Consider the following 23,067-nt stretch of genomic DNA (forward strand, 5'->3'; position numbering starts at 1 on the left):
ATAAATAAAATGTAAATATTAGATAAAAAACTTAAACTTAACAGTTAGAAATATTACATGGCAGCAAACTGAGTTTTATTTATGGCTAAAATTAAGTTTTTATTTATTTATTATTTTTTTTTTTTTTGAAGAACTTAAACTACTAAAACCTAAATGAAAAATTAGTTTAAGCTAATATAGTATATTTATACTAGTATATATTTAAGCTAAATAATACTACTAATACTACTATAAGACTACTAAATTGACAAAAGCACTTACCAATTGTAATAAAACTTAAGCTAAAACTAAAAAAGATAATTCAAATCGAATTCAAAATATTAAAGATACTATATTAGATGAATTATTTTTTGAAGTTGTAAGTAAAATGGATTACTGTATGTTTTCTAAAAAAAAAAGGTACTATTTTAGTCTATAAATATGTATATATTTTTAAATTATTTTATTAATGGTTTTAAGGACTGAAATAAAGTTTTTTTTTTTTAAGAATTTAAAGTATTAAAACATAAATGAAAATTAATTTAGGCTAGATAGAAATAATAAAAGAAAAACTAATAAAATGAAAAAAGCACTTAAATGTAATATAACAAATTAAAATGAAAACGAAAAATTAAAATATAATTTAAATTGAAGTCAAAATTATATAATAGATAAATGATTTTCAAAGTTGTAAATAAAACAGATTACTGTAAAATATTATTGCAGTCTATAAATATTTATATATATTTTAAACCTTTTTATTTACTATTTTAAGGACTGAATAATTTAAACTACTAAAACTTAAATTGAAATTCTTTAAACTATATAGAAATAATAAAAGAAAAAGACCAATGAAATGACAAAAACACTTACCAAATGTAATAAAACTTAAACTAAAACCAAACACTGAAAACACTGAAAATATAATTCAAATCGAATTCAAAACTATTAGCAATACTATAATAGATGAATGATTTTTCAAAGTTGTAAATAAAACTGATTACTGTAATTTGTTTTATAAGAAAATACTACTTCAGTCTATAAATATACATATATACTGTATAGATATATATATTTATATTTATATATATATTTAAACAATTTTATTAAAGGTTTTACAGACTGAAATAAGTCTTCAACTACTAAAACTTGAAATGAAATGAAATGAAAATTCATTTAAGCTATAAAGTGACAAATAATAAATAAATAAAATGACAAAAGCACTTAACAAATGTAACAAAACAAATTGAAATGAAAACTGAAAATATAATTCAAATCCAATTCAGAATATTAAAAATGCTATAATAGATAATTGATTTTTCAAGGTTGTAAATTAAACAGATTATTGTAATATGTTTTATAAGAAAATACTATTTCAGTCTTGCTACTTCCAAATTTTATGTTAAGTTCAATGTGTTAAATGTGTTATTTGTAATTATTTGTGAAGCATACTAGCAATTTCTAAATGAAAATTGTTTCTACACTTTTTGCTTTTCATTTTCTAAAAATGAATTAGGATGGAATAGTAATAATAAAGTATCTTTAATGAAGTGGAGAAGTTTGTTCCTCATTATACAGTTTATCCAACTGGATAAAATGCAACACTACTAATTTTAGAGGGTGATACAGCCCATCAGCATAGGTTTTATTGGTGCGTGCAGAATTTTTCTTGTAAAAATTGCAAGGTGTTAATTGTTTGGTGAATTCAGCTTGCTCAGAATTTTGCTCAGATTTAATCAGTTGCATCTGAATTTGAATAAGGGAAATGGATAGATGATGAGAGGATGGCTATGTATGAGGTTTCCTGCTGTGCCTTTCCTCTGCGTTAGGAGAAAGTAGACAGGTGTGTGTGAGTGTGTATGTGTATGTGTTAGGTAAAGAACTAAATGGATGGGGCTGAGTGCCGGGGAGGGAATTTTAGCCTCTAAGCTATCACTCTGGCATCTTACACAGTTTTAGAGAAGGATAAAAAGAAAAAGAGAGTGTGTGTTGAATAAATAAGCAGCAGAACAGGCCTCTGCTTGCTGTCATCCCACAACCACGCTCTTTCTTTCTGGCTGCATTAATGTGCATATTTCTCTCTCACTGTGTGTCCACGTCAGCTTCATGCAAAATTTACTTTTCGAATGCATTATTTTTTGTTTTGTTTGACCGTTATCTTATCTGAGTGTGACCTTTGACCCTTCATATACTACATATGACTGTGCCAAAGTTGAGTTAAGTGGCTTGTCTGGTTTCCTGTCTGTGAAGATGGTTCCCATAAACCAGCAAAGGAGCAGCATGTTGTTGTTGGGTTTTTTTTTTTGCCCCTTTCGCTCACTTGTTGCCCAAAAAAATATAAGAAATGACTAAAGATAAAGCAACACTTCTTAAATTATCTAGTGACTCAATTTAAATTTTTTTGAGCATTGAGACCAAGGTTAAAATCTTAGCCTAATATATAATTTTCTTCTTAATAATCAAAGAAAGACTGCAGCTGAACACCTAGTTCTTTTTTATTGTGTGGAAAAGAACGTTTGACATAATGATAAGGTTTCATGATAATTGCTTAATTGCTTTTTGTGTTCCAGAGAGAGAAAATGTTTTGAGTAACATAATGGTAGGTAGATGATGACAGATTTGTATTTTTTTATTTTATTTTTTCAATTAAGTTCCAAATAAACGTTTTGTAGAAATTGCAAAAATAATAGTAAAAAAAAAAAAAAGGATTAAAAATATACAAAATAAAAGTAAATTAAATAAAGTAAAACAAAATGCAATGTAAAGGTAAAACAAAATAGTTAAATTACATTAAATTTATGTAAATTAAAATACATGATCTGTAGATGGAATAATTTTGGCCATCGTGTTGCAGTTTTTTTTTTTTTTTTTTTAATGTAAATTTTTTTTTTTTAATGTAAATCAGGCTCATTTCTTGTAATAGTCTTTAAAGAAGTAATCTTGCAAAATGTTTTTCAATATAAAAGGCTGTTTTTTATTTGATTAAAAAAAATGATGAAAAGCTGAAAAGCTGTTACCAGTCAGTAATATTGAAATCAAAATGTTTTTACAATATAAAATATCAACAGTTTTGCTGCCTAATATGTTATTTATTTTAACATGAATAACAAGTTTTAAAAATAGTGTTTATTCAAAAATTTATTTTTAACAATGTAAATTATTTAATTAACTTTTAATAAACTTTTAATTATTAACTGTTACATCCTTGGTAAATAAAAGTAAAAAAAAAAAAAAAACCATTTTGGTGACCCCAAATTTTAACGGTAGTGTATATATAATAAAAAAAATAAAAATTATTGTAAATTATAATGATTATCTCCCTATGCGTACCATGAATGAAATGATTACTATAGCATTAAATTTGTTTACTATTCACAGCTTGTTTTCTAGCTTATTATGTGAAATTGTTCTTGGAGTGAGAAATAGTTCTTATGTGTCCACTGTATATAACAGCACACAAGACTGCAGGCTCTTTCTGTCTGGGCAGCTGGAGGCAAGTTAGAGACACATTCACAAGAATGTTTGCTGCAGGTCAAGAGTGCTGCTTTCTGCTCTTTTGTTTGCTGTCTGCTGAGGAGGTGTGGAATGCAAACTTCACAAAAGCAGGGGGAAGAAAAGGGAAGGATGACGAGAAAGAAAAAGAATATGTGCCTTTTAATAAAAGGAGGCGAGCTCACAGAATAAGACAGAAGAAAGAAAGAGAATGGGAAGTTGTAGGAAGTGGGCAGACAGATGAGGAGAAACGAAATGCAGGACGGAAGACGACACCGCATTTGAGTCTGGAAGTGTTCATTGATTTACCGTCTCATTAAAAAAATTGATCCCCCGCGTTAATGATTTCAGGCACCGCCACACTGGTAATCATCAAAATAAACACCACACTGAGAACTCCTCCTTCGAAACGCAAACCCGGACCCAAATTGAGGTGGAAAAAGCTGTTGTGTTGTTACAGCGGGCATTTTCCACATTAAGAACGAGTTGTTCTTCATTACAGGAAGTCTAGTCCTCCTCTTCCTTAAGAATTGTATGTTTTCGTCTTTTTAAAGAGGTATTACGTATTTTTTTATGAGGTCAGTGCAATTATACTGAGAAGCTGTGGCTGTTATTTTCCCCTGTGTTAAGTAGTTTAAAATTGCACATCTTTGAACCTTGGGTGCTTGAACTGTCGGAAAATAAAACTAATGAAATTAAATATGTTCAGCTGAGCAATTTCAGGTGTTTTCTGGACTCGTTTACAGTATTCTAATCAAATCTACACCTATGTAGTGTTTTCTCAGCACAATCCAGACCACCTCCTTGTACACACACAACACACACACACACACCCTTCATCCTAAAGATGACCCCTCAATTGCTGTGACATTTTTTCTTTTCAGACACTTGACGAATGATCGTGAGAAAATTTGTGTGGGATCTTACCCAGGGATTAGGAAGGACGTTGATGGTTCTTTATAAACAGATTACATCATGATAAGATATTATTGAAATAATCAAAAAATGAAGTACAGTGAGCTGGTGTCTATTGTGGAATTATGAGAGGTTGCTTACCAAATGAATGAATGAAATATTTTATTTATTCGTTTGGTTGTTTATTTAATTATTTTATGCAAACAAAATTTGCAGGAAGGTTAAAAGTGGGAATATATACACAGTTTTTGCTGCAAATTTCTGCCAATTTACAAAAAATGCTTAAAAAATAACTTGGGTTATTTGGCAACCCTGCACTGTGTAAATATTGCACAGAACACATGGTGGGTCATTTTGGGTTATTAAATGTTTTTACCCAACATGCTGGGTTGTTTTATCAAATATCATTTAAAAATTATTATATTGCTGGTTTAAAATGGAAAATAAAAATCACACACAGAAGTAAAAGCAATAATCAAAAGATAAACATTTATTATTAAACACCCATGGACAAAAATATAAGACAAAATGAATTTATTTGGATGAATACAGCATAGTTTACAATATGACATACCATTAAACTCTATTAAAAATCATTATATAAATAAAAAAAATTAACATTTAAAAGTAGCGTTTTACTTTTAAGTGTATATAATGGTTCTCTGTAATCACTTTTTACCAAAATAGTGCTAATTCTCAGATTGCCATTGTGTCTCTGAAATCTAAAACCGGTGATGGGCTGCTGTTCACTGGGGGAATTACGGGGGAACTTCAGACCACCGCCTCGTGTTTCACTCGTAGCTAAAAGATGCCGTGACTGACTCCAGAACCTGCCCATAAACAAACAGTACTGACATTACAGAACATATTTTAACATTAAATTAAATTCAGTATTATAATGAATAAAATCAGTTTATGTTATGCAAGGCAAAAAATGCAAAAAAAAAAATGCTGGGATCAACTTGTTGGGTCATTTTATTGGGTTATTTTTAATATTTTTTACCCAGGTGCTGGGTGGTTTTTGTAACTAAGTTACAGGGTCATTTTTAACGCTTGGTTATTTTTGTTTACCCAACCGCTGGGTTAAGCCTGTCTCTGATGAAACAACCCAGCTGCTGAGTTACAGTAAGTCAGAGCACAGGCTTTTTGAGTCCTCTACAGGAGAGAGCGTTTCTCAGCGCTGCCGATTTGCACTTCTTCAGTGAAATAAAGTTCTGTATACATTATATTTAATTTATAAAGTGTTTAGTGTGCTGTAAATTGTATTATTTCAGACAGTGCAACACAAGGACGAGATGTCAGTCAGCTGAGTCAGCAGCGATCACTTCGCATGATGGAAACGCCTTTTGCCTTGCACAAAATAAATGTATTTTATTCATTATAGTACTGAGTTTAATCTAATTTGATGTTAAAATATGTTCTGTAATCTCAGTACTTTTTGTTTGTGGGCAGGTTTTGGAGTCAGTCACAGCATCTTTTAGCTACAAGTGAAACGTGAGGTTGCAGTTACCACAGCGAACAGCAGCCCATTACCGGCTCAGATTTTGGTGACTGTCACGACAATTAGCGCTATTTTGATAAAAAGCAATTACAGAGAACAGTTGAATACTTTGAAATAAATTGCTAATTTTCAATGTAAATTTTTTTAATGTCTAAAATGCTTGTTAAACTAGTTTAAATGCATGTAATATTGTAATCTATGCTGTATTTGCCCACATAAATTTAATTTGTCTTGAATTTTGTCCATGTGTTCTTGCTTAATAAAGAATGTTCATCTTTTGATTATTGCTGTCGCCTCTAGTAATTCTCTGTGTGTTTATTATAAATTCCAGTCAATTTTAAGCCATCAGTATAGTCATTTTAAATCAATAATTGACTTAAAATTACCCAGCGTGTTTGATAAAAACATTTAACCCAGCATGTGTTCTGTCCAATATTTACCCAGCACTGGGTTGCCAAATAACCCAAGTTGAGTTTTTTTAACCCGCCATTTTTTTGGAGTGTAGCGCTTCTATTGTAGTAAGTGCACACGGAAACTTTGTTGCATATATCAACGAAGACGTGTCTTGTTTCAGCCCTGGTCGTGCATTTGTTTGGCGAGAGGTTAAACTTACACGGTGGCGCTAACGCGTCGTCCGCTTTAAGTGTAGATCCGGTGAATGCTTGCGACATTTAAATGAAAAAAAGGAAAATGTGAGACTACAGACGTTTTCCTATTTGTACAGTCATTATTTGACTGGAATACAATGTAATACAAACCTTAAATTCATGCAGGATGTTTCTCTTCAGTCAACTTTTCTCTCAGGACAGAACACAAAATGTTTTAACCGGTATGTTTTAAAGTATAGAAAATCGCAGTGTATGATGGCCACAGACAGATTTATTTAGATTCAGACTTTGATTCCAGTCACAGTATATCAAACATGTTTGATATTTTGAGGTGATTTGATCTCCTAGTAACAAGACACACTTTCCTGCATGAGTTTGTTGTGATCAGAACAGCTTTAAAGTCTGGTAGTGTATTAAACTTTGTTCAGTTTTTAAAAGTTGTGTAGTGTACTCAAGCCTATCCATCTTTTCCTTCCTGTAAGAGTGGGCATGGCCATTTGTAAATTTTATGGGTCTGGCCTTCAGTCTCATCATGTCCAGCTACTTTTAGCTGTACAAAACAAAAAAAGCTTGTTTTTCTGCTTGATATTGCAAATTGGTGAGTCTTACCATATTATTTTGATGTATTATTATAATGAGCACATTGGTTTGTAGTGCAAACAGTTTTACCATTTACTGCATGTTGTTATTCTTCTTGTTATTTCCCTACAGCGGCTAATGAACTGGAAGTCTCAACCATAGGCTTACTTATTAAAGAATAAGGTGGATACAACATTTGACTGCAGAATGTCTTGACTGACCAATCAGAATCAAGTATTCCAGTCCGCTGTGAAATATAAGAGGACACAAATCAGGTGTTTTATTTGTGATTTAATCTGATAGGACCATGCATGAGGAAGTTAGACAAGCAGGCAGTGAGAGGTCTCAGAGTCTGCAGTGCTGGAGGGACTCTGATGTGGAACATATGTTAGCGTAGGTGCCAGTCAGTAAATCATTGGTCATATTGACCTGACTGTAGGCATATCCAGGAGCATTTCTCTTAGCTGGCTCCCTCTCATTGATCTGTCCTCGCATCATGTATGTAAAGCAGATATGTAACAGTGGGAGTTCACAGAACGTCTGTCATACATCTACAGCTCAATACAGTACATTTGACAGTTGTGCCCTCAAGGAGACTGGGCATGCTTGTCAAATCAGCATTTATGTGATTGGATGAAAAATCAATATGAGGTTTTTTTTTTTTTTTTTGGGAACCATATGTGACCCTGGACCAGAAAACCAGTCATAAGTAGCACCTCTATATTTGTAGCAATAGGCAACAATACACTGTATAGGTTAAAATTATGCATTTTTCTTTTATGCCAAAAATCATTAAGTTATTAGGTAAAGATCATGTTCCATGAAGATATTTTGTAAATTCCCTACCATAAATATATCAAAACTTAATTTTTTTTTTTTTTTTTTTAGTAATATGCCTTGCTAAGAATTTAATTTGGACAACTTTAAAGACGATTTTCTCAATATTTTGATTTTTTTTTTTTTTTTGCACCCTCAGATTCCAGACTTTTAAATAGTCTTAACCAAATATTGTCCTATCCTAACAAACCATACATCAATAGATGTATAAATCTCAATTTAAAAAAAAATGTTACCCTTATGACTGGTTTTGTGGTCCAGGGTCACAAATTTCTATGCGTGTAATAAGTCTGTTTTCCCTTGTGAAAAAGAAGCAAGCTTTTATCATTTCAGTGATAAGTACTTTAAAGTTACTGTATGTATTTTTTTGACTGTACTTAAGCACAAAAACATCATAATGTATTTGCAGATATTTAGGTTTTTCTCAGACTATCCGACAGCCAGTTAATATACTTTAAAATGTGAGTTCTGTGTCGGAATGCCGGTTTTTGTTTTGGTCTGTGTGACTCCGCCCACTAGCAATTCACCCAATAGTATTTCGACACTCTGGGTTTCCAGTTGACGTGCACAGCATGTTGCAGCCCTGGAAGCCAGCAAACAAATTTTAAAACATGGATAAATTAACTCTGCATCTTCCATTTTCAATTTACGCTCTTTCCCCTATGCGTGTCCTCAATCTGGCAACCCACATGAGTGTCGAGTCTGAGGAGTCGGTGGTGGGAGAAATGCTATTTTGAATTTGGACTGCAGTACCCATTCAATTGTTAGCTGTCAATATTACATACTACACCTTTAAAGTAATATACTTAAATGCATAATAAATGTAATGTTTTCAGTGTAAGGCACTTTTTTTGCATGTTAATTGCAATTAAAATCCCATATAGTGGACTTCTATGGTGCCCCTGAGTTTGAACTTCCAAAATGCAGATTAAATGCAGCTTCAAAGGGCTCTAAATGATCTCACCCGAGGAAGAAGGGTCTTATCTAGCAAAACGATTTGTTATTTTCTAAGACATTTTACAATTTCTATACTTTTTAATCTTAAATGCTCATCTTGTCTAGCTCTGTGATGTGCATGCATACTCTGTGCACTCTTGTTCAATACAGTTAGGGTATGTCGAAAAACAAACAAGGTGAAATGCCCTTTACAAAAAAGGTAAACCAGTGATGGAGAAAATGAGATGAGAGTTTTCGACATACCCTAACTGTATTGCCCCGGAGTGCACAGAGTATGCATTTGCATCACAGAGCTAGACAAGACAAACATTTGTGGTTAAAAAAGTGTATAAATTGTACATTTATTTTTTAGAAAATAAACAACTGTTTCGCTATATAAGACCCTTCTTCCTTGCTTGGGATCGTTTAGAGCCCTTTAAAGCTGCAATTAAACTGCAATTTGGAAGTTCAAACTCAAGGACATCAAGTCCACTATATGGAGAAAAATCCTGATATGCTTTCCTCAAAAAACTTAATTTCTTTACAACTAAAGAAAGAAAGACATGAACATTTTGGATGACAAGGGGGTGAGTATATTATCTGTAAATTTTTGTTCTGAAAGTGAACTAATCTGTTAAATGAAACTGTATTATGATTTAAATTTATATTATATGCAATTAATGTTTTTTGACCCACTTAAATAAAAAATATATTAACTATTTTAAATATTGAATGATACTATAGTTAAAATTATAATCAAGTATTTATGTGTGCTTTAGTCTTTTAGTCAACACTTAAAGTGTACTTCTTTAAAGTAAAATAAAATACTTTTTTAGATTTGTTTGGACTTGAAATGTAAGTAATGACAATACATTCAATGACATTACAGACATTACAAATGTATTACTGGTTACATCTGAGTGCAGTGAATTATATAACAGGATTAAATTCTCAACGGGTGAAAAGACTTCCATCGAGAAAAGATTAATATCAAAGACATTTTTTCACCTCGAAATCCCTCAAATTATGTTTTGGCAGCAGTGGAGACTCAGTTGCTTTATTTCTTTGAAACATCAGATGCATATTTTCCTCTTTTGGACAGATCGCTGACCTGTCCCAGCATGTTCCACTTTTGTGAATCATTAAAGAAAACAGTTGTTATTCCAAGATGTTCAAAACACCCTCGCTTTCTCTTTTGACTGATGATTATATTAACCTCTATATTGTCATTCCCAGCTCACATGGCGGCAGTATCTCACCTGTGTCATTCCACAAGTTCTTGTCTTATCTGAGGTTCCCTGAAATGAAAGTCTCCAATCTGTGCCATCACTAAGTCATGGAGACTCCGCAGGAAGGGACGAGTGTAGATGAATGCAACAGATACGCAAAAACACTTTCCTCAAGTCCCCGTCTCTGATCTGACCTCAAGACGTAGAAAGACGGAGCAGTGCAGTCAACATGGAGACCTCTGAGATTCTTTATCACACTCTCTGTGTGGCTGTTTTGTTGTTCCTCTTAAAGGAAATCTCGAATGGTTTCATTCCCTGCCAGCTCTTATATCTGCTGTAAGTTTCTGAAGTGCTACACGAGACTAATTTGTGTCAAATCACAGATGTGCTTTAATGTAACTGCGTGGTGTGCCATATGGTCCGTGAACCCGGACAGACAACAGAGGCGGTCGCATTTCAATGATTTATGCAAACAGAGAAAGTGCCAAATGCAACATGAAGCCTATAAACACAATATATGCAAAGCTCTCTATTTTTGAAATGAGAGAACTTACAGGCCTTTAGTGCATGAATTATGTGTTGATCAACTCTCTTACTCTCAGCAAGGTCTTTTCACAAGTTAATCCTTAACATATGGCTTGAAGAGACATTGGTTTTGATGACTTTCTGCTTCCAGACAATTACTCAAATTTGAGTAATGCATTTATATAAACTACAGTTTCAAAGGCATTGCTGTATATATACGTGTTCCTTAGAAATTAGAAACTTTTTTTTTTAAATATTTGTTTGGACAGTGAATAGGGACTGAGTATGTAAAGTGATTTTCCTTGTTTTAGCTGAGGTCTTTCTCAAAGTCAGAGTGCACTGCATTTGACCAGTGGAGTGAGTCTCATGAAAAAGAGTGAAGTAAAGCTTGTTTATAAAGCCAAAAGGAAAGAAAAATAGCAGAAGAACATTAGTATTCAGTGTGCACCTTGTAAAAAAGTACACTTTCAAAAGGAGTATTTCAGAAAGAATTCAATGTGAACTGTATGAAATGCTTTCAGATACTTAAATGCATATTAATTGCAATTAAATGAAAATGCAGTTGCTGAACTTTAGACTATTTTTGACCCACTTAAGTAGGACTTACAGTGAGTACATCTTTAATTTAATAAGTATTGGTATTGTCTTTAAAATATGTTTAAAGTGCATTTAGGTAAACTTAAATATACTTAAATGTCATTTCTGCTGAAACTTGTATGTCATGTATTTAAAAATAATATGGGTAATACTTTACAATAAGGTTCCATTAGTTAATGTGTTAACTAACATGAACAAACAATGAACAATGCATTTATTACCCTATTTATTAAGCTTTATTAATGTAAATTAATGAAAATACAGTTGTTCATTGTTAGTTGACAGTGCATTAACTAATGTTAACAAGCACAATTTTTGATTTTAATAATGCGTTAGTAAAAGTAGAAGTTTTCTTCATTATTAGTTCATGTTAACTAATGTAGTCGACTAATGTTAACTAATTTCTGTAAAATGCATTTGTAATCAACATTTGGAAAACACTTTACAATAAGGTGTCATTTGTTAACATTAGTTAATGTGTTAACTAACATGAAGGGACAATGAAAAATACATTTATTACACTATTTATTAATCTTTGTTATGGTTAGTTAATAAAAATAAAGTTGTTCATTGTTTGTTCATGTTAATTCACAGTACATTAACTAATTAACTAAGTTAATAGTTAACTAATGAACCTTACTGTATTACCAAAATTTGTAATGAAGTTTCAATTCAGTACATTTAAAAATGTATTAACGTATCATTGTAATAATAAATAACACGCTACAGTTAAAATTATATTTTGCATGTGCAATAAATGTGTGTCTTTAAAGCATAATAAGAGATTGAAAAACAATTATTTAAAATGTACTTTAAAATAAAACTTTTAATTTGACATTATAGATGTTATGTATATGTTGTTATGTTTATTATAGATAAAATGTATATATACATTTTATCTGAAAGTGCAGTTTTTTTAAAGTATACTTTTATGATTTAAAGTGCACTGCAAGGGCATATTCTTGTAATTACAGCATTCTAGTCCAGTGTTTAAGTTTCTATCTCATTTTATTTATTTGCTTTTATTTATTTAGTTGACTGCCAGTGATCTGCTTTCTTTTTCATTGTGTGGAAAAGAGCTTTTGCATTAAAATAAGCTCCTCTTCTGGGAAAAATGTCATATGACCTTTGAGCAACTTGAGAGTAGATGATGACATACTTCTCAGTTTAAAACAAAATATGTGTGACTCAACTGGAGAGACCAAATTTCAACATGTGAATTTTTAGGCAAACCCTTTCTGTGTCACCAGTAATCATGCAAAATATTAAAAATACATTTTAGCATTCAGAGTCCACATAGTGCAAAATCTGAGGGAGCATGTGCATCAGTTTGAATGGGCATGAGGCTTCGGTGTAGAAAGAAAATAAGGGATGAGAGTATCCATCTTGAGATTGTCCAACGTCTAAATCACTCTGACTGAAACTCACTACTAGAATTAGGAATTTCTCACTTTCTGCTTAAATGTCCGACTTCATTCTTAGTAACTATCTGCTAAAACCACAAGGAATGCAAGTCTAACTTATGAGAGCCTGACTAAATTGAGGTGAAAGTGTGTGTGTGAGAGTACAGAGTTTACGCAAAGGATCAGCTGAGATCTGTAAAGATATCTGAATATCTCAGAGGCTCTTTTGTTCCCTTTGTGCACTTCCCAAATCCGTCCCATGTTTATCTTCACACCCACAGGGTGCATTATCTCTGCGACTAGATTGTTTTTATGAATCTGAGAAAGGATCATTAATCTCTTTGTATTGCATGGAGGATTTTAATTTAGTTAGGTTCCTCAGAAGGCACACACTGTTAATGGACGTTTATAATATGCAACACAAATAACTTGTATTAATCAGAGAGACACACATGCAAAGTGACCCGAGAGCTACAAGCATTTCCTGTGAAATGACAAATATGTACAAGGTCATGCTATGAGGAGGATGCAGGATACAACTGAGAGAGAATAAAGAAAGTAGAGCTTGTTATGTTTTATAGGGTGTCCCACGCTTCCCCCAACCTTGTTTTCTGTGTTTTTCCCCCAAGGAGGATCAAGAGCATCACTTTTCCTACTTTCTTCTATTTCTCTCCGAACTTTATGAGTGCTGGCTCTTCCACAAAGGTCTGTCTGGGTTATGGTGATGTCAGCTCCATTAATTATTGTCAATTAGAGGAATCTATCTCGTAAAGGCTTGTCAGTGTGCAAGTCCAAACCAAAGCCGCAGCAGAATTTTTGGCCAAAGTGCTTCAGCGACCCTGCAAACTTTACAGGCAGTATAAAAAGGATATACTGTATTAAAGAAAGCAGGCCCTGGTGGGCTTTCCCTTTTTTATATGCAAAGCATCTCAGCTTAGGCATGCTGCGAGAAAAGCACAGTGTCATGCTAAGACATGATTTGCCATGTGGAATTTTGATATGAATTTTGACACTATGTTATCTAATGATGTGTTAGGATAAATACTAGTGTCATTTGGAGGGGCCGCCGTCCACCTTGTGAGTCATCGTGAAGACATGATCTTGTTGCAGGAGTTGCTGGGGGTGCATTGTTAGTCTGAGAGCAGAGAGATCAGCCGATAACCTTTCCACTGCTCCCACTACACTTCATTAACTTAAAAGGTGTTCAAGTTCTCATTCTTTTATTACTATGAAGTTCAAGGCTTGATCACCTACAGTTGAAGTCAAGAGTTTACATACACCTTGCAGAATCTTCAAAATGTTAATAATTTGGCCAAAATAAGAGGGATCATACAAAATGCATGTTAGTTTTTATTTAGTATTGACCTGAATAAGATGTTTCACATAAAAGATGTTAGTCCACAAGAGAAAATAATAGTTGAATTTATAAAAATGACCCTGTTCAAAAGTTTACATACAGTTGATTTTTAATACTGTGTTGTCACCTGAATGATCCACAGCTGTTTTTTAGTGATAGTTGTTCATGAGTCACTTGTTTGCCCTGAACAGTTAAACTGTCTGCTGTTCTTCAGATAAAATCCTTCAGGTCCCACAAATTCTTTGGTTTTTCAGCATTTTTGTGTATTTGAACCCTTTCCAACAATGACTGTATGATTTTGAGATCCATCTTTTCACACTGAGCACAACTGAGGGACTCATATGCAACTATTACAGAAGGTTCAAACACTCACTGATGCTCCAGAAGGAAAAAAACATGTATTAAGAGCCAGGGGTGTAAAGTTTTAAACAGAATAAAGATGTGTACATTTTCTTATTTTGCCTAAGTATTGTGTTTTTTTTTTTCCAGAAGACAAAATAAGTGAAATTTATCCTAATCTAAGAGCCTCCCCCGGCTCTTAATGCATTGTGTTTCCTTCTGGAAACGTTTGACTTTTGAATGTGGTAATTTTTTATAAATTCCACTGTTATTTTCTCTTTTGGACTATATGTATATGCCTTTTACGTGAAACATCTTATTCAGGTTACTACTAAATACAAAATAACATGCATTTTGTATGAGCCCTCTTATTTTGGTAAAATAATTAACATTTAGCAGGTTCTGCAAGGTGTATGTAAACTTTTGACTTCAACTGTATGTGTCATTCGTTCATTAATTCTTTTGAATTTTGAAAAAACATCGAGTAAAACGTGTTTACGCCCTGCTGACATAAAAAAAAAAAAAATTAAATATATATTCTTTCGAATATTTGAGTAAATATTGAGTACATGTTGATTTTAGCTTGTTTAGGCTCGTTTAAATATAGTCTCTGACTAGTTGGAAAGTGCCCAAAACTCCTCCAAAACTAGTCTTCAGGTCAGCCTTAGACCAGTACTTTCTCTATGTATTTTACATTCTACATTATATATATACATTACAGCAACGTCACAACACATCCAATTTCTGACACGTGTACTCTGGAGGCACCGTTAAGCATCGGAGTCTGGAGATAAACGCATCATTGGAGGGAGAGGAGGGGACGGGGGGGAAAGTTTGGAAGGGAGTGAGAGGAGGCAGAAACTGAATGAGAGGGACAGAGCTTAGTGGTCTTGGAGGAGAGGAGGATACTCAGAGAAAAAAAAGTCTCTCCATCTTGTGCAACTACAGACCGGGACGCAGCAGCAGCACTAGCACTTGCCTCTCTCTCTCTTTACGCTTATGGCTTCTGGGTTTTCTCAGTCTTAATCTCCCGGTTGTGTGATAAAGCGCTTGAGTGGAGGTAACGGGTCCTGAACATGAGGCGGCTGAAGGAGACTGCGGTCTGCGCGATAGTACCGCTGCTTCTTTCTCTGTGCACCACAACGACACATGCAGGTAAAGTAGCCGTAATTTAAGCTTAAAATTAGTTTTTAAAAGTGCTCTTTGTTCTCAGTCAAAAAATTCTTTTCATAATTTAAAACCTTGTCATAGTTATTTCCTGCGCAGTGCACTTGTTACAGATGTCAATAACCTTGCGTTGCGCAAAATGTTTTGTTACCGTGTGAATTTGCGGGCATGTTTTTCCCTTAATCATTTTATATCGAGCATTTATTAGTGTGGGGGAAGCTGGATATAAATGTTCAATAAGTTCCGTTCAATAAGTAGACTTTCAGAATGACTGACAACCACTAATGCGCTTTTAAGTTTTCTAAAAGGCCGGTTTCCAAAGCACTCTACTTTAGTTTAGACTCTGTTTATTTTCTGTGATTTATTCGGTGCTTTGCCAGCTGTGTTTAGTGTTTAAACATAGATTACAGCTTATTTAAAACAATTTATATAGCTTTCGAATACAATTTCAGGTCTTCCTCTTATAATGAATCTTGCTTTTTTAAACTAAGTTTGGAAGTTTTTTTGTGATAATCAAATTTACATGTTAAAAAATGTTTGCCACCCCCATCACGACCCTACTTAACCCCACCCTCTTCTCATTTGAACAATTTTTAGCATCTCTTCATTGTGTGACCTGGGTCTGTGCAATCTTTTTTCTTATTTCTAAAAAATGTTTTTGGTTATCACTCAGACATGCTGATTCACTTAATATAGTTCTGTCAGTTAACATCCATTACCTTGAACAAAGCAGTACATTAGTTGTCACCTCAGGAGGGTCTTAGTCATGTGTGACAGTGATTTCACCCCCTCTAATAGCTTGAAACTGATGGTGTTACAATTAACAACACCACCCATGGTCTTCTGATTTTCTTTTATACCCATATTAATTGCTTTCACGACTCTTTTGTCTTTGGTATGCTCTATTAGGTTAAAATCATTGATCAGGTGTGGTTACCTGACTCATATAGTTGAAATAGTCAAGAAAGGAAATTCTCCAGCAGACTGTCATGTCACGTTTGAGTTTGCTCGTGACCCATATCGGTTTGCTGTGAAACAGTTTAACGTTGGCTTGAGATGTAGGTGAATGAGTGCTTACTGACCTACTCCAGTAGATTAAAATTCCTCTTGGGCAGTTGGCCAAATCTGCTATTGTACAAATTTAGTATACATGTCAACACCATAACCCAGACCAGAAGCATAGATGTAGTTTCAACTGAAAAGTTGTTTTGATGTCAGCAGTATTAATGTATTTAATTAATTAATTAATTATGCAAAAATGGTGTTGGGCTTTTATGTATGTGACAAGCATGAAAAGTATTAAACAATGCATTACCTGCTCACGCTTCTATTTTTAGTGTGAAAAGGTCAGTGGGATGTTTATAGTGATTATATATGTGATCCTGGACCACAAAACCATTCAACACTCATTCACAGAGATTTATAACTTTTGAATAAATAAACTTTCCATTGATGTATGGTTTGTTAGGATAGGACAATATTTAGCCAAGATTCATCTGTTTGAAAATCTGGAATCTGTGAGTGCAAAAAACTAAATATTTAGAAAATTTTGTCCAAATGAAAGTCTTAGAAATGCATATAACTAATCAAAAATTAAGTTTTGATATATTTATGGTAGGAAATTTACAAAATATCTTCATGGAACATGATCTTTACTTAATATCCTAATGATTTTTGGCATAAAAGAAAAATAAATAATTTTGACCCGGACAGTGTATTGTTGGCTATTGCTACCAATATAGACGTGCTACCTATGACTGGTTTTGTGGTCCAGGATCACTCTATGAGTCATGTTGACTCTCTGCACAGACAGTCAGATGTTTTTGCTTTCATTGAAGCTAAAGATGCAGAAGTTCAAGATCATCACGGTTTATAAACTAAGTAGTTCGAGTGCTAATGGCATTACAGCAATGGAAAAAGACTCTAATAAATTAGACTTCATTTCAGTATGAAGGGCATCTGCAGAGATTTGAGATGCGCAGTCACAGTGGTATCACTCCTGTCTGGTGCAGCATTGGATTCTGATATGACGGAGCAGGATGTGGTTAGCTGAGTCAGCTGTCGGGTATTTGCATGATTGCCTTGAGAAAGTCTGGCGTTAGTTTTATGTGTTTAACTTCAGGACTTTGGTAGACGCAGCGTGTTGTCGTGTCTGACATGAAGAACAAAGGCATTTTTTTCTGTTTGTGATTCTTTGGTCCCTCTTCCTCCCTATATTTATATCCAGTCTATCTGTCCCATCTTCTTCAAAGGGCTTGAGTTCTAAGGACTGTGGGAGGACTATTTCTAATGTTGCATCTTCTCTTTATGGTTAGCACGTGTGCCTGGTCCATGCCTGGTCCGTGCCTCCCGCTCTGCCGCCCTCAATCCTCACATTTCACACGGCCTGTTTGGGAACTCCTGGAGCAGAGCAACCATGCATGTTCTTTTTGATCCCACTGAACAAACAAATACATGAAACAGTATGGATGAGAATATTTAAAGACATGAGGCCAATGAGGATGGGAGATTCCACTCAAAAGAGGCCTTTCTTTCTCTAAACAGACAAGCCTCCCTGCTGCTGAGGAACTTGGGCCATCAGTGCTGCTGTGCGAAATGTGTCCTCCATCCAGAAACAATACAAACATCTGGCTCACAGAAGCAGAGCTCCATCCTCTTTTCTATATGGTCATATACTGTATTTTGCATCAAAGGCCTTGTGATCCTTCAAGAGGAGCATGTAAACCTCTCCTCTCCTGCTGATTTCCACCAAAGTCCCCAAGTCAGTTACTCTGTGACCATGTTTGTAACTACCTGGGAAACTATTTCTAGTCATGCAAGTACAGCTCCAGTCTGTTTGAATGAGGGAAGGCTGTTGATCAAGGTTATGCTCCAATAACATATTTCAAATCAGAAATAAAATCTAAAAATAACAGTAGAAATAGTATATACAGGCTAGCCCAGTTAACACTTGTTCTAGAGCAGAGGTGTCCAGGCGCTGTCCTATAAAGTTTAGCTTTAACCCCAGATAAACACACTTAAAACCAGCTAATCAAGCTCTTTAGACTTACTGGAAACTTCCAGGAAAGTGTGTTGGAGTTGGCTGAAGTTAAACTCTGCAGGATATTGGCCCTCCAGTAGCAGAATTGGACAACCTTGTTCTAGAGTAAAGTAACCTGCAGTTCGTTCTTGGGACAAAAAACAATGCGTTCCACTCATTTCCACTCTTTTAAGTGACAATAGCAATACCCTGTTTGACCTGATTCTGAAATTGCGAAATTTTCACATTTTAATTAGATAAGCAAAGATAGCAATCAAAGCGATTGCCATTGGCCTATCATAGATCAAGTAGATAATCAAAGATTTCTGCGCAAGTAGTGACACCGAAAGGGAGCTGCAAAAATTCCCAAACACTCCAAATTCTTGTTGCCCCGACCTGAAATCACACCAATGGTTGAGTCAATAGCCGGGTTTCCATCCAAAGATGTGAATTTAACTTATACGTAAAAATTGGAATATCGGATAAAACATTTGCGAATAAGAATGTTTGAAGAAGAGTATGGAGGAATTTATTCAGCAAATGCATCTCTATCTCCCATTATTCACATTAATCCTTTTTCACACAAGTCAAAAACCACATCAAGTGTAAAAACTTTTTTGCGATTAAGGGATTTTTATTTGAAGCTCGTTTCTGATGCAATACTTCAAAATGTGCATTAAAACAGGGTGATGGAAACATAGCAGTAAGAGTCACTTAAACAAAAGCAATATTGAAAACAGCACACAGCCACGGTTTTTAGAATCAAAATTTAAAATGTAAGCATTTTGAAAATTTAATATTTTCAATAGTGTAGCATGGCTGTATGAAGCACAGCTCACACATGCTGCTTCCATCACCCTGTTTTATGTGCATTTTGAAGTATTGCATCTAAAATGAGTGATGGAAATGCCAAAAAAAAACCACCTTTATTTTGGGAACTTTTCCGTAAGACACGAAATACGATGTGAAATGTCTAATGAATTTGTGCTAAAAGAATGTTTGGCTTTTTTTTCCCACTGAACAGATGAACGTACATTTGGTACGTTTGAGTGACACTGGTTTTGTACATGTCACCGCATTTCTAGTCTCGCGTAGCCAGACCTCCAGACTGACGGCTGAAGGTCTGGAATTCATAGCAGCTTTCTTTGGCCAAGGCCCGCCCATAAGGCCGCTTGACCGACATGTCAAACAACCAATCACAGTTCATTTCGTTCAGCGTCACGTTTCGGGGCGTGGAAATGTCCCCACAACAACAGACCGGCCTGCAACAAGTCAGTCAGCATAGAAAATCAAAGAAGGAGAAGAAAACAAGCAGTAAGTCATTGATCTGTTCGTGCACGTATAACAACAATGGCGTCTGCATTATATCTCTTTTTGTCTCCACTAAGTGCCTCAAACAAAACTCCTGGACATCTCTTAAAGAGTCTATGCCGTGAACCTCGCATACTTTTGAGAATCCTACGTTTAGCTGATCTTGATAAATGATCATTGTCACTCATGTAAACACAACAGTTTTTCTTCTGCAATCACACGTCTGCGCTTTGTTTCCCGGCGGACCGAAAATAAACGCGACACTCGCGTCCCCCCGGAAATCCGATAAAATTCAACCAATCAGATGACGACTTCGACATTCCTGAAGTGTTTCCAGTTAAGTGTACCATATGCATCAGACGTTTAGCCAACGTTCCGTGGGCGTGGCGTCTGAGGCTGAGACTACCGCATTTCTGACTTGAAATGTCCCTTGAGTGGCGGTATAACTCTAATGCTATGTGACGTTTTAAAATAACGTACCATCTGCACTACATCTAAACCTACCCAATAGTACAGTATGAACAAAAGTGAATGTGATGTAAAAACACAATCGCAAACATGACATTTTAGCTTGTTTTTTGACCTCTCATCTTTTCATCGTGAGTCATGTTTTTCACATGATTCATACCCAAGGATTCCGCCTCTGAGTCCAATTCTGTGCAAGCTGAGCTACCAAGCAAGCTTGTCACGTCCGGAAAGCAAAACATATGGAGCTGTAATCATAATTGTGTACGAAAACGATTACAAGTGCCCGCTGTTTTACAACCTCTGGTGTTCATTTCTGTTGGAAACTGCAGTGATATGTACTTACTCTTGCATAAAAGTTCCCACAGGTACATTTTCGTCTTTGCGTTATGGCATAACCAATCTTGTTGCACAGCGTCTGAAATGTTGTAATGGTAATTCTGAAATGCCTAAGAAAATTCTGCTGTCAAAGTATTTTTGTATAATTGCCTCCCAGAACTGACTTACACAACTGCGTTCCCAAACAGCATGCATCCACCTTCGAAAGCAATGACCGTATTTATTGTGTTTCGCTGTTCACTTTTAGGTGCAAGTAATTTATTATATATGAAAATGAATATATATTCAGTGGCTTCTCTTACAGTTCTATAGTGCCAGTTTATCAGGAACTGACCATTTTGTTCTCATTGACTCGTTGGATGGAAATGGTGCTTATTTGCGAATGTTTTAAGCAATATTACAATTTTGCGCATAAGATAAATTTGCAACTTTGGACGGAAGCCCTGCTTACAGATGTCACTTTCAAACCAAGCAGCTTTCTGTTGGTCAGCGAGGCAAATCCATGTGTTCAAACTTGAACATTTCACCCTCTCAAGGAATTCCAGATTGTGTGGATTCTTACTGAAGTGGGTGAATTTTGCCGAACAATGCTAAAATTGACCACAACTTTATTTACTTTACTTGCAGCTCAGTGACTGCATAATGCAAAGCTCTGTCTGGTCTATCTGGGATGGTTTGTGTGTGTAATGTGTATAGTGGGGGACAGCTGTGTTCAGCGAGGGATGCAGGTGTTTCCTTACAGTGGGCCTGGCTGGATGTCTCACAGTGAGCAAATATCACAGAACAAACTTTACAGGAAGAGGAATGTGAGACTGATGTGTAATGATGCTCAGCTCCCTGGCACAATAGTGCCGTCCACTCAGCGGTTCCAAGACTCTAAGTACGCTGGATACCGTATCCCACAGTGCTCCACAGCGCCGTCTCTAAGCCCACATACTGCTCTCACCGCCATCAAACTCTCAACACACTAGAGAAATGGACGATTTTGCAACTGAGAAGCCAAATTCCCTGTTTCTTTATTTTCAGCTGGGAATCTGGTTGCATGTTGCGCGAGATGCGATGGTATTAAACAATATCATTTCGTCCAAATTGTGGGTTTAGTCGAGCATGACTCCTAGAGGAAAAGAGTTTGCTGCTGCGGTGGAGCAGATTCCAGGTTTTTCCTAACAGCATCCAGCCACCATTCTGAGCAGCTTCCAAACATTAGCGATAACATGAAACAGACCCAGACTCAAATCTCAATCACGTTTGCGCTCCAAGCTCTCAAAATTTTTGTAGAGCACTTTGTCCATCTGTTTCATTTAGCGGTAGTCCATAGGGGAGATCTTAGTCAATTACTTCCACACATATAACCACCATCCTACGCTTTCTTGGAAAAGTATGACCAAATGAAAGAGTATGTTGAAAGACAAACGAGCTGAAATAGGATCCAACACCACAAAGAAGGAAATTTGAGATTTGAACTGAATTTTTTGCTTGTCTAATGTGGAAAGAGTGTTAAAGCGTGAGTAACTAGAGATTGGCTGAGGGGTGGTGAGCTGGGATAGCGTTTTTGGAGTGCCTTTGGGCGTGTCTGAGCTGCATTGTCCCATCTCTCCTCGCTTCATTGCTTCTGCTGTCTACAGGGTTTGGCTCCAGGCCCCTTGAGGTCAGAGGTCAGATCCAGTAATTCAATTATATCCAGCCTCAGAAGGGTGTTAAATGTTGTCTTGCACAGATTTAGTACTGATATCTGTCTCTGGTTGTATGTAAAATTACGGTAGTGTTTTAGAAGATATTTATCAGTTTGTGGTATTGTGTTTTAAAAAGCTGTGGAGAGAAACTCCAGTCTGCTGGAGTCTTTCTCATGGTGTGGTAAATATTCCTGTGGTCTCGAGTTAGTGTGGGAGGATATATCCTGAATGATTAACATAAGGGAGTTCCCTCAAATTATAGTTTATTTTACAGCTAATAATTTAGCCAAGACTCCTATCCCGAGTGAACTGCTTTCAGTAAATAAAGACACAGGACAATATGAGAACTGCAGAGACAGCAGGAACAGAAGGTTGATGCTCAAAGGATGTTCATGCAGCCAGTATAAACCACAATGTATCATGTTGCAGATTTTAGTACATATTGTGCAAACATGAGATCAGTAACATAATGTTTTAATAGACTTTAACCAAACCTCTTCACTGGTTCATTCAGAGTTGAAGTGGATCAATTAGAATAGTAATCATTTAATATACCAAAAATAGTATTTGCAGTGTTTGAGTTGGTTCATGGTTTTGTTTTTCCGACCTTAGTGAAAGAGGGATGTAATGTGACAAACTCAATGAGAGATATCTATTAAACTGCCCCTATTATGCTATTTTAATGTTCCTAGTATTGTTTTGGGAGTGCATGCAAGGTCAAACAGCTCTTTTGTTTACTCAAAATATGCATTTAATATCACCTCAATTTCCAGCGATTTTCAAACGATTCGTTCAA

The 23,067-nt window shown here is 35.2% G+C and overlaps 1 protein-coding gene across 2 annotated transcripts in view; it reads left to right on the forward strand.

The window, feature by feature from the left end:
• The first annotated feature begins 15,176 nt into the window (after positions 1-15,176).
• col5a3a (collagen, type V, alpha 3a) overlaps positions 15,177-23,067 on the forward strand; it is a 67,484-nt gene continuing 59,593 nt past the window's right edge. For both annotated transcript variants that reach the window (XM_051106469.1, XM_051106470.1), the window contains exon 1: positions 15,177-15,452. In XM_051106469.1, coding sequence (XP_050962426.1) covers positions 15,374-15,452 — 79 coding nt within the window. In that variant the 5' untranslated portion in view covers positions 15,177-15,373. The remainder of the gene's footprint in view (positions 15,453-23,067) is intronic.

This window comes from Labeo rohita, chromosome 3 (assembly GCF_022985175.1).
Source record: "Labeo rohita strain BAU-BD-2019 chromosome 3, IGBB_LRoh.1.0, whole genome shotgun sequence".
Lineage (NCBI taxonomy): Eukaryota > Metazoa > Chordata > Actinopteri > Cypriniformes > Cyprinidae > Labeo > Labeo rohita.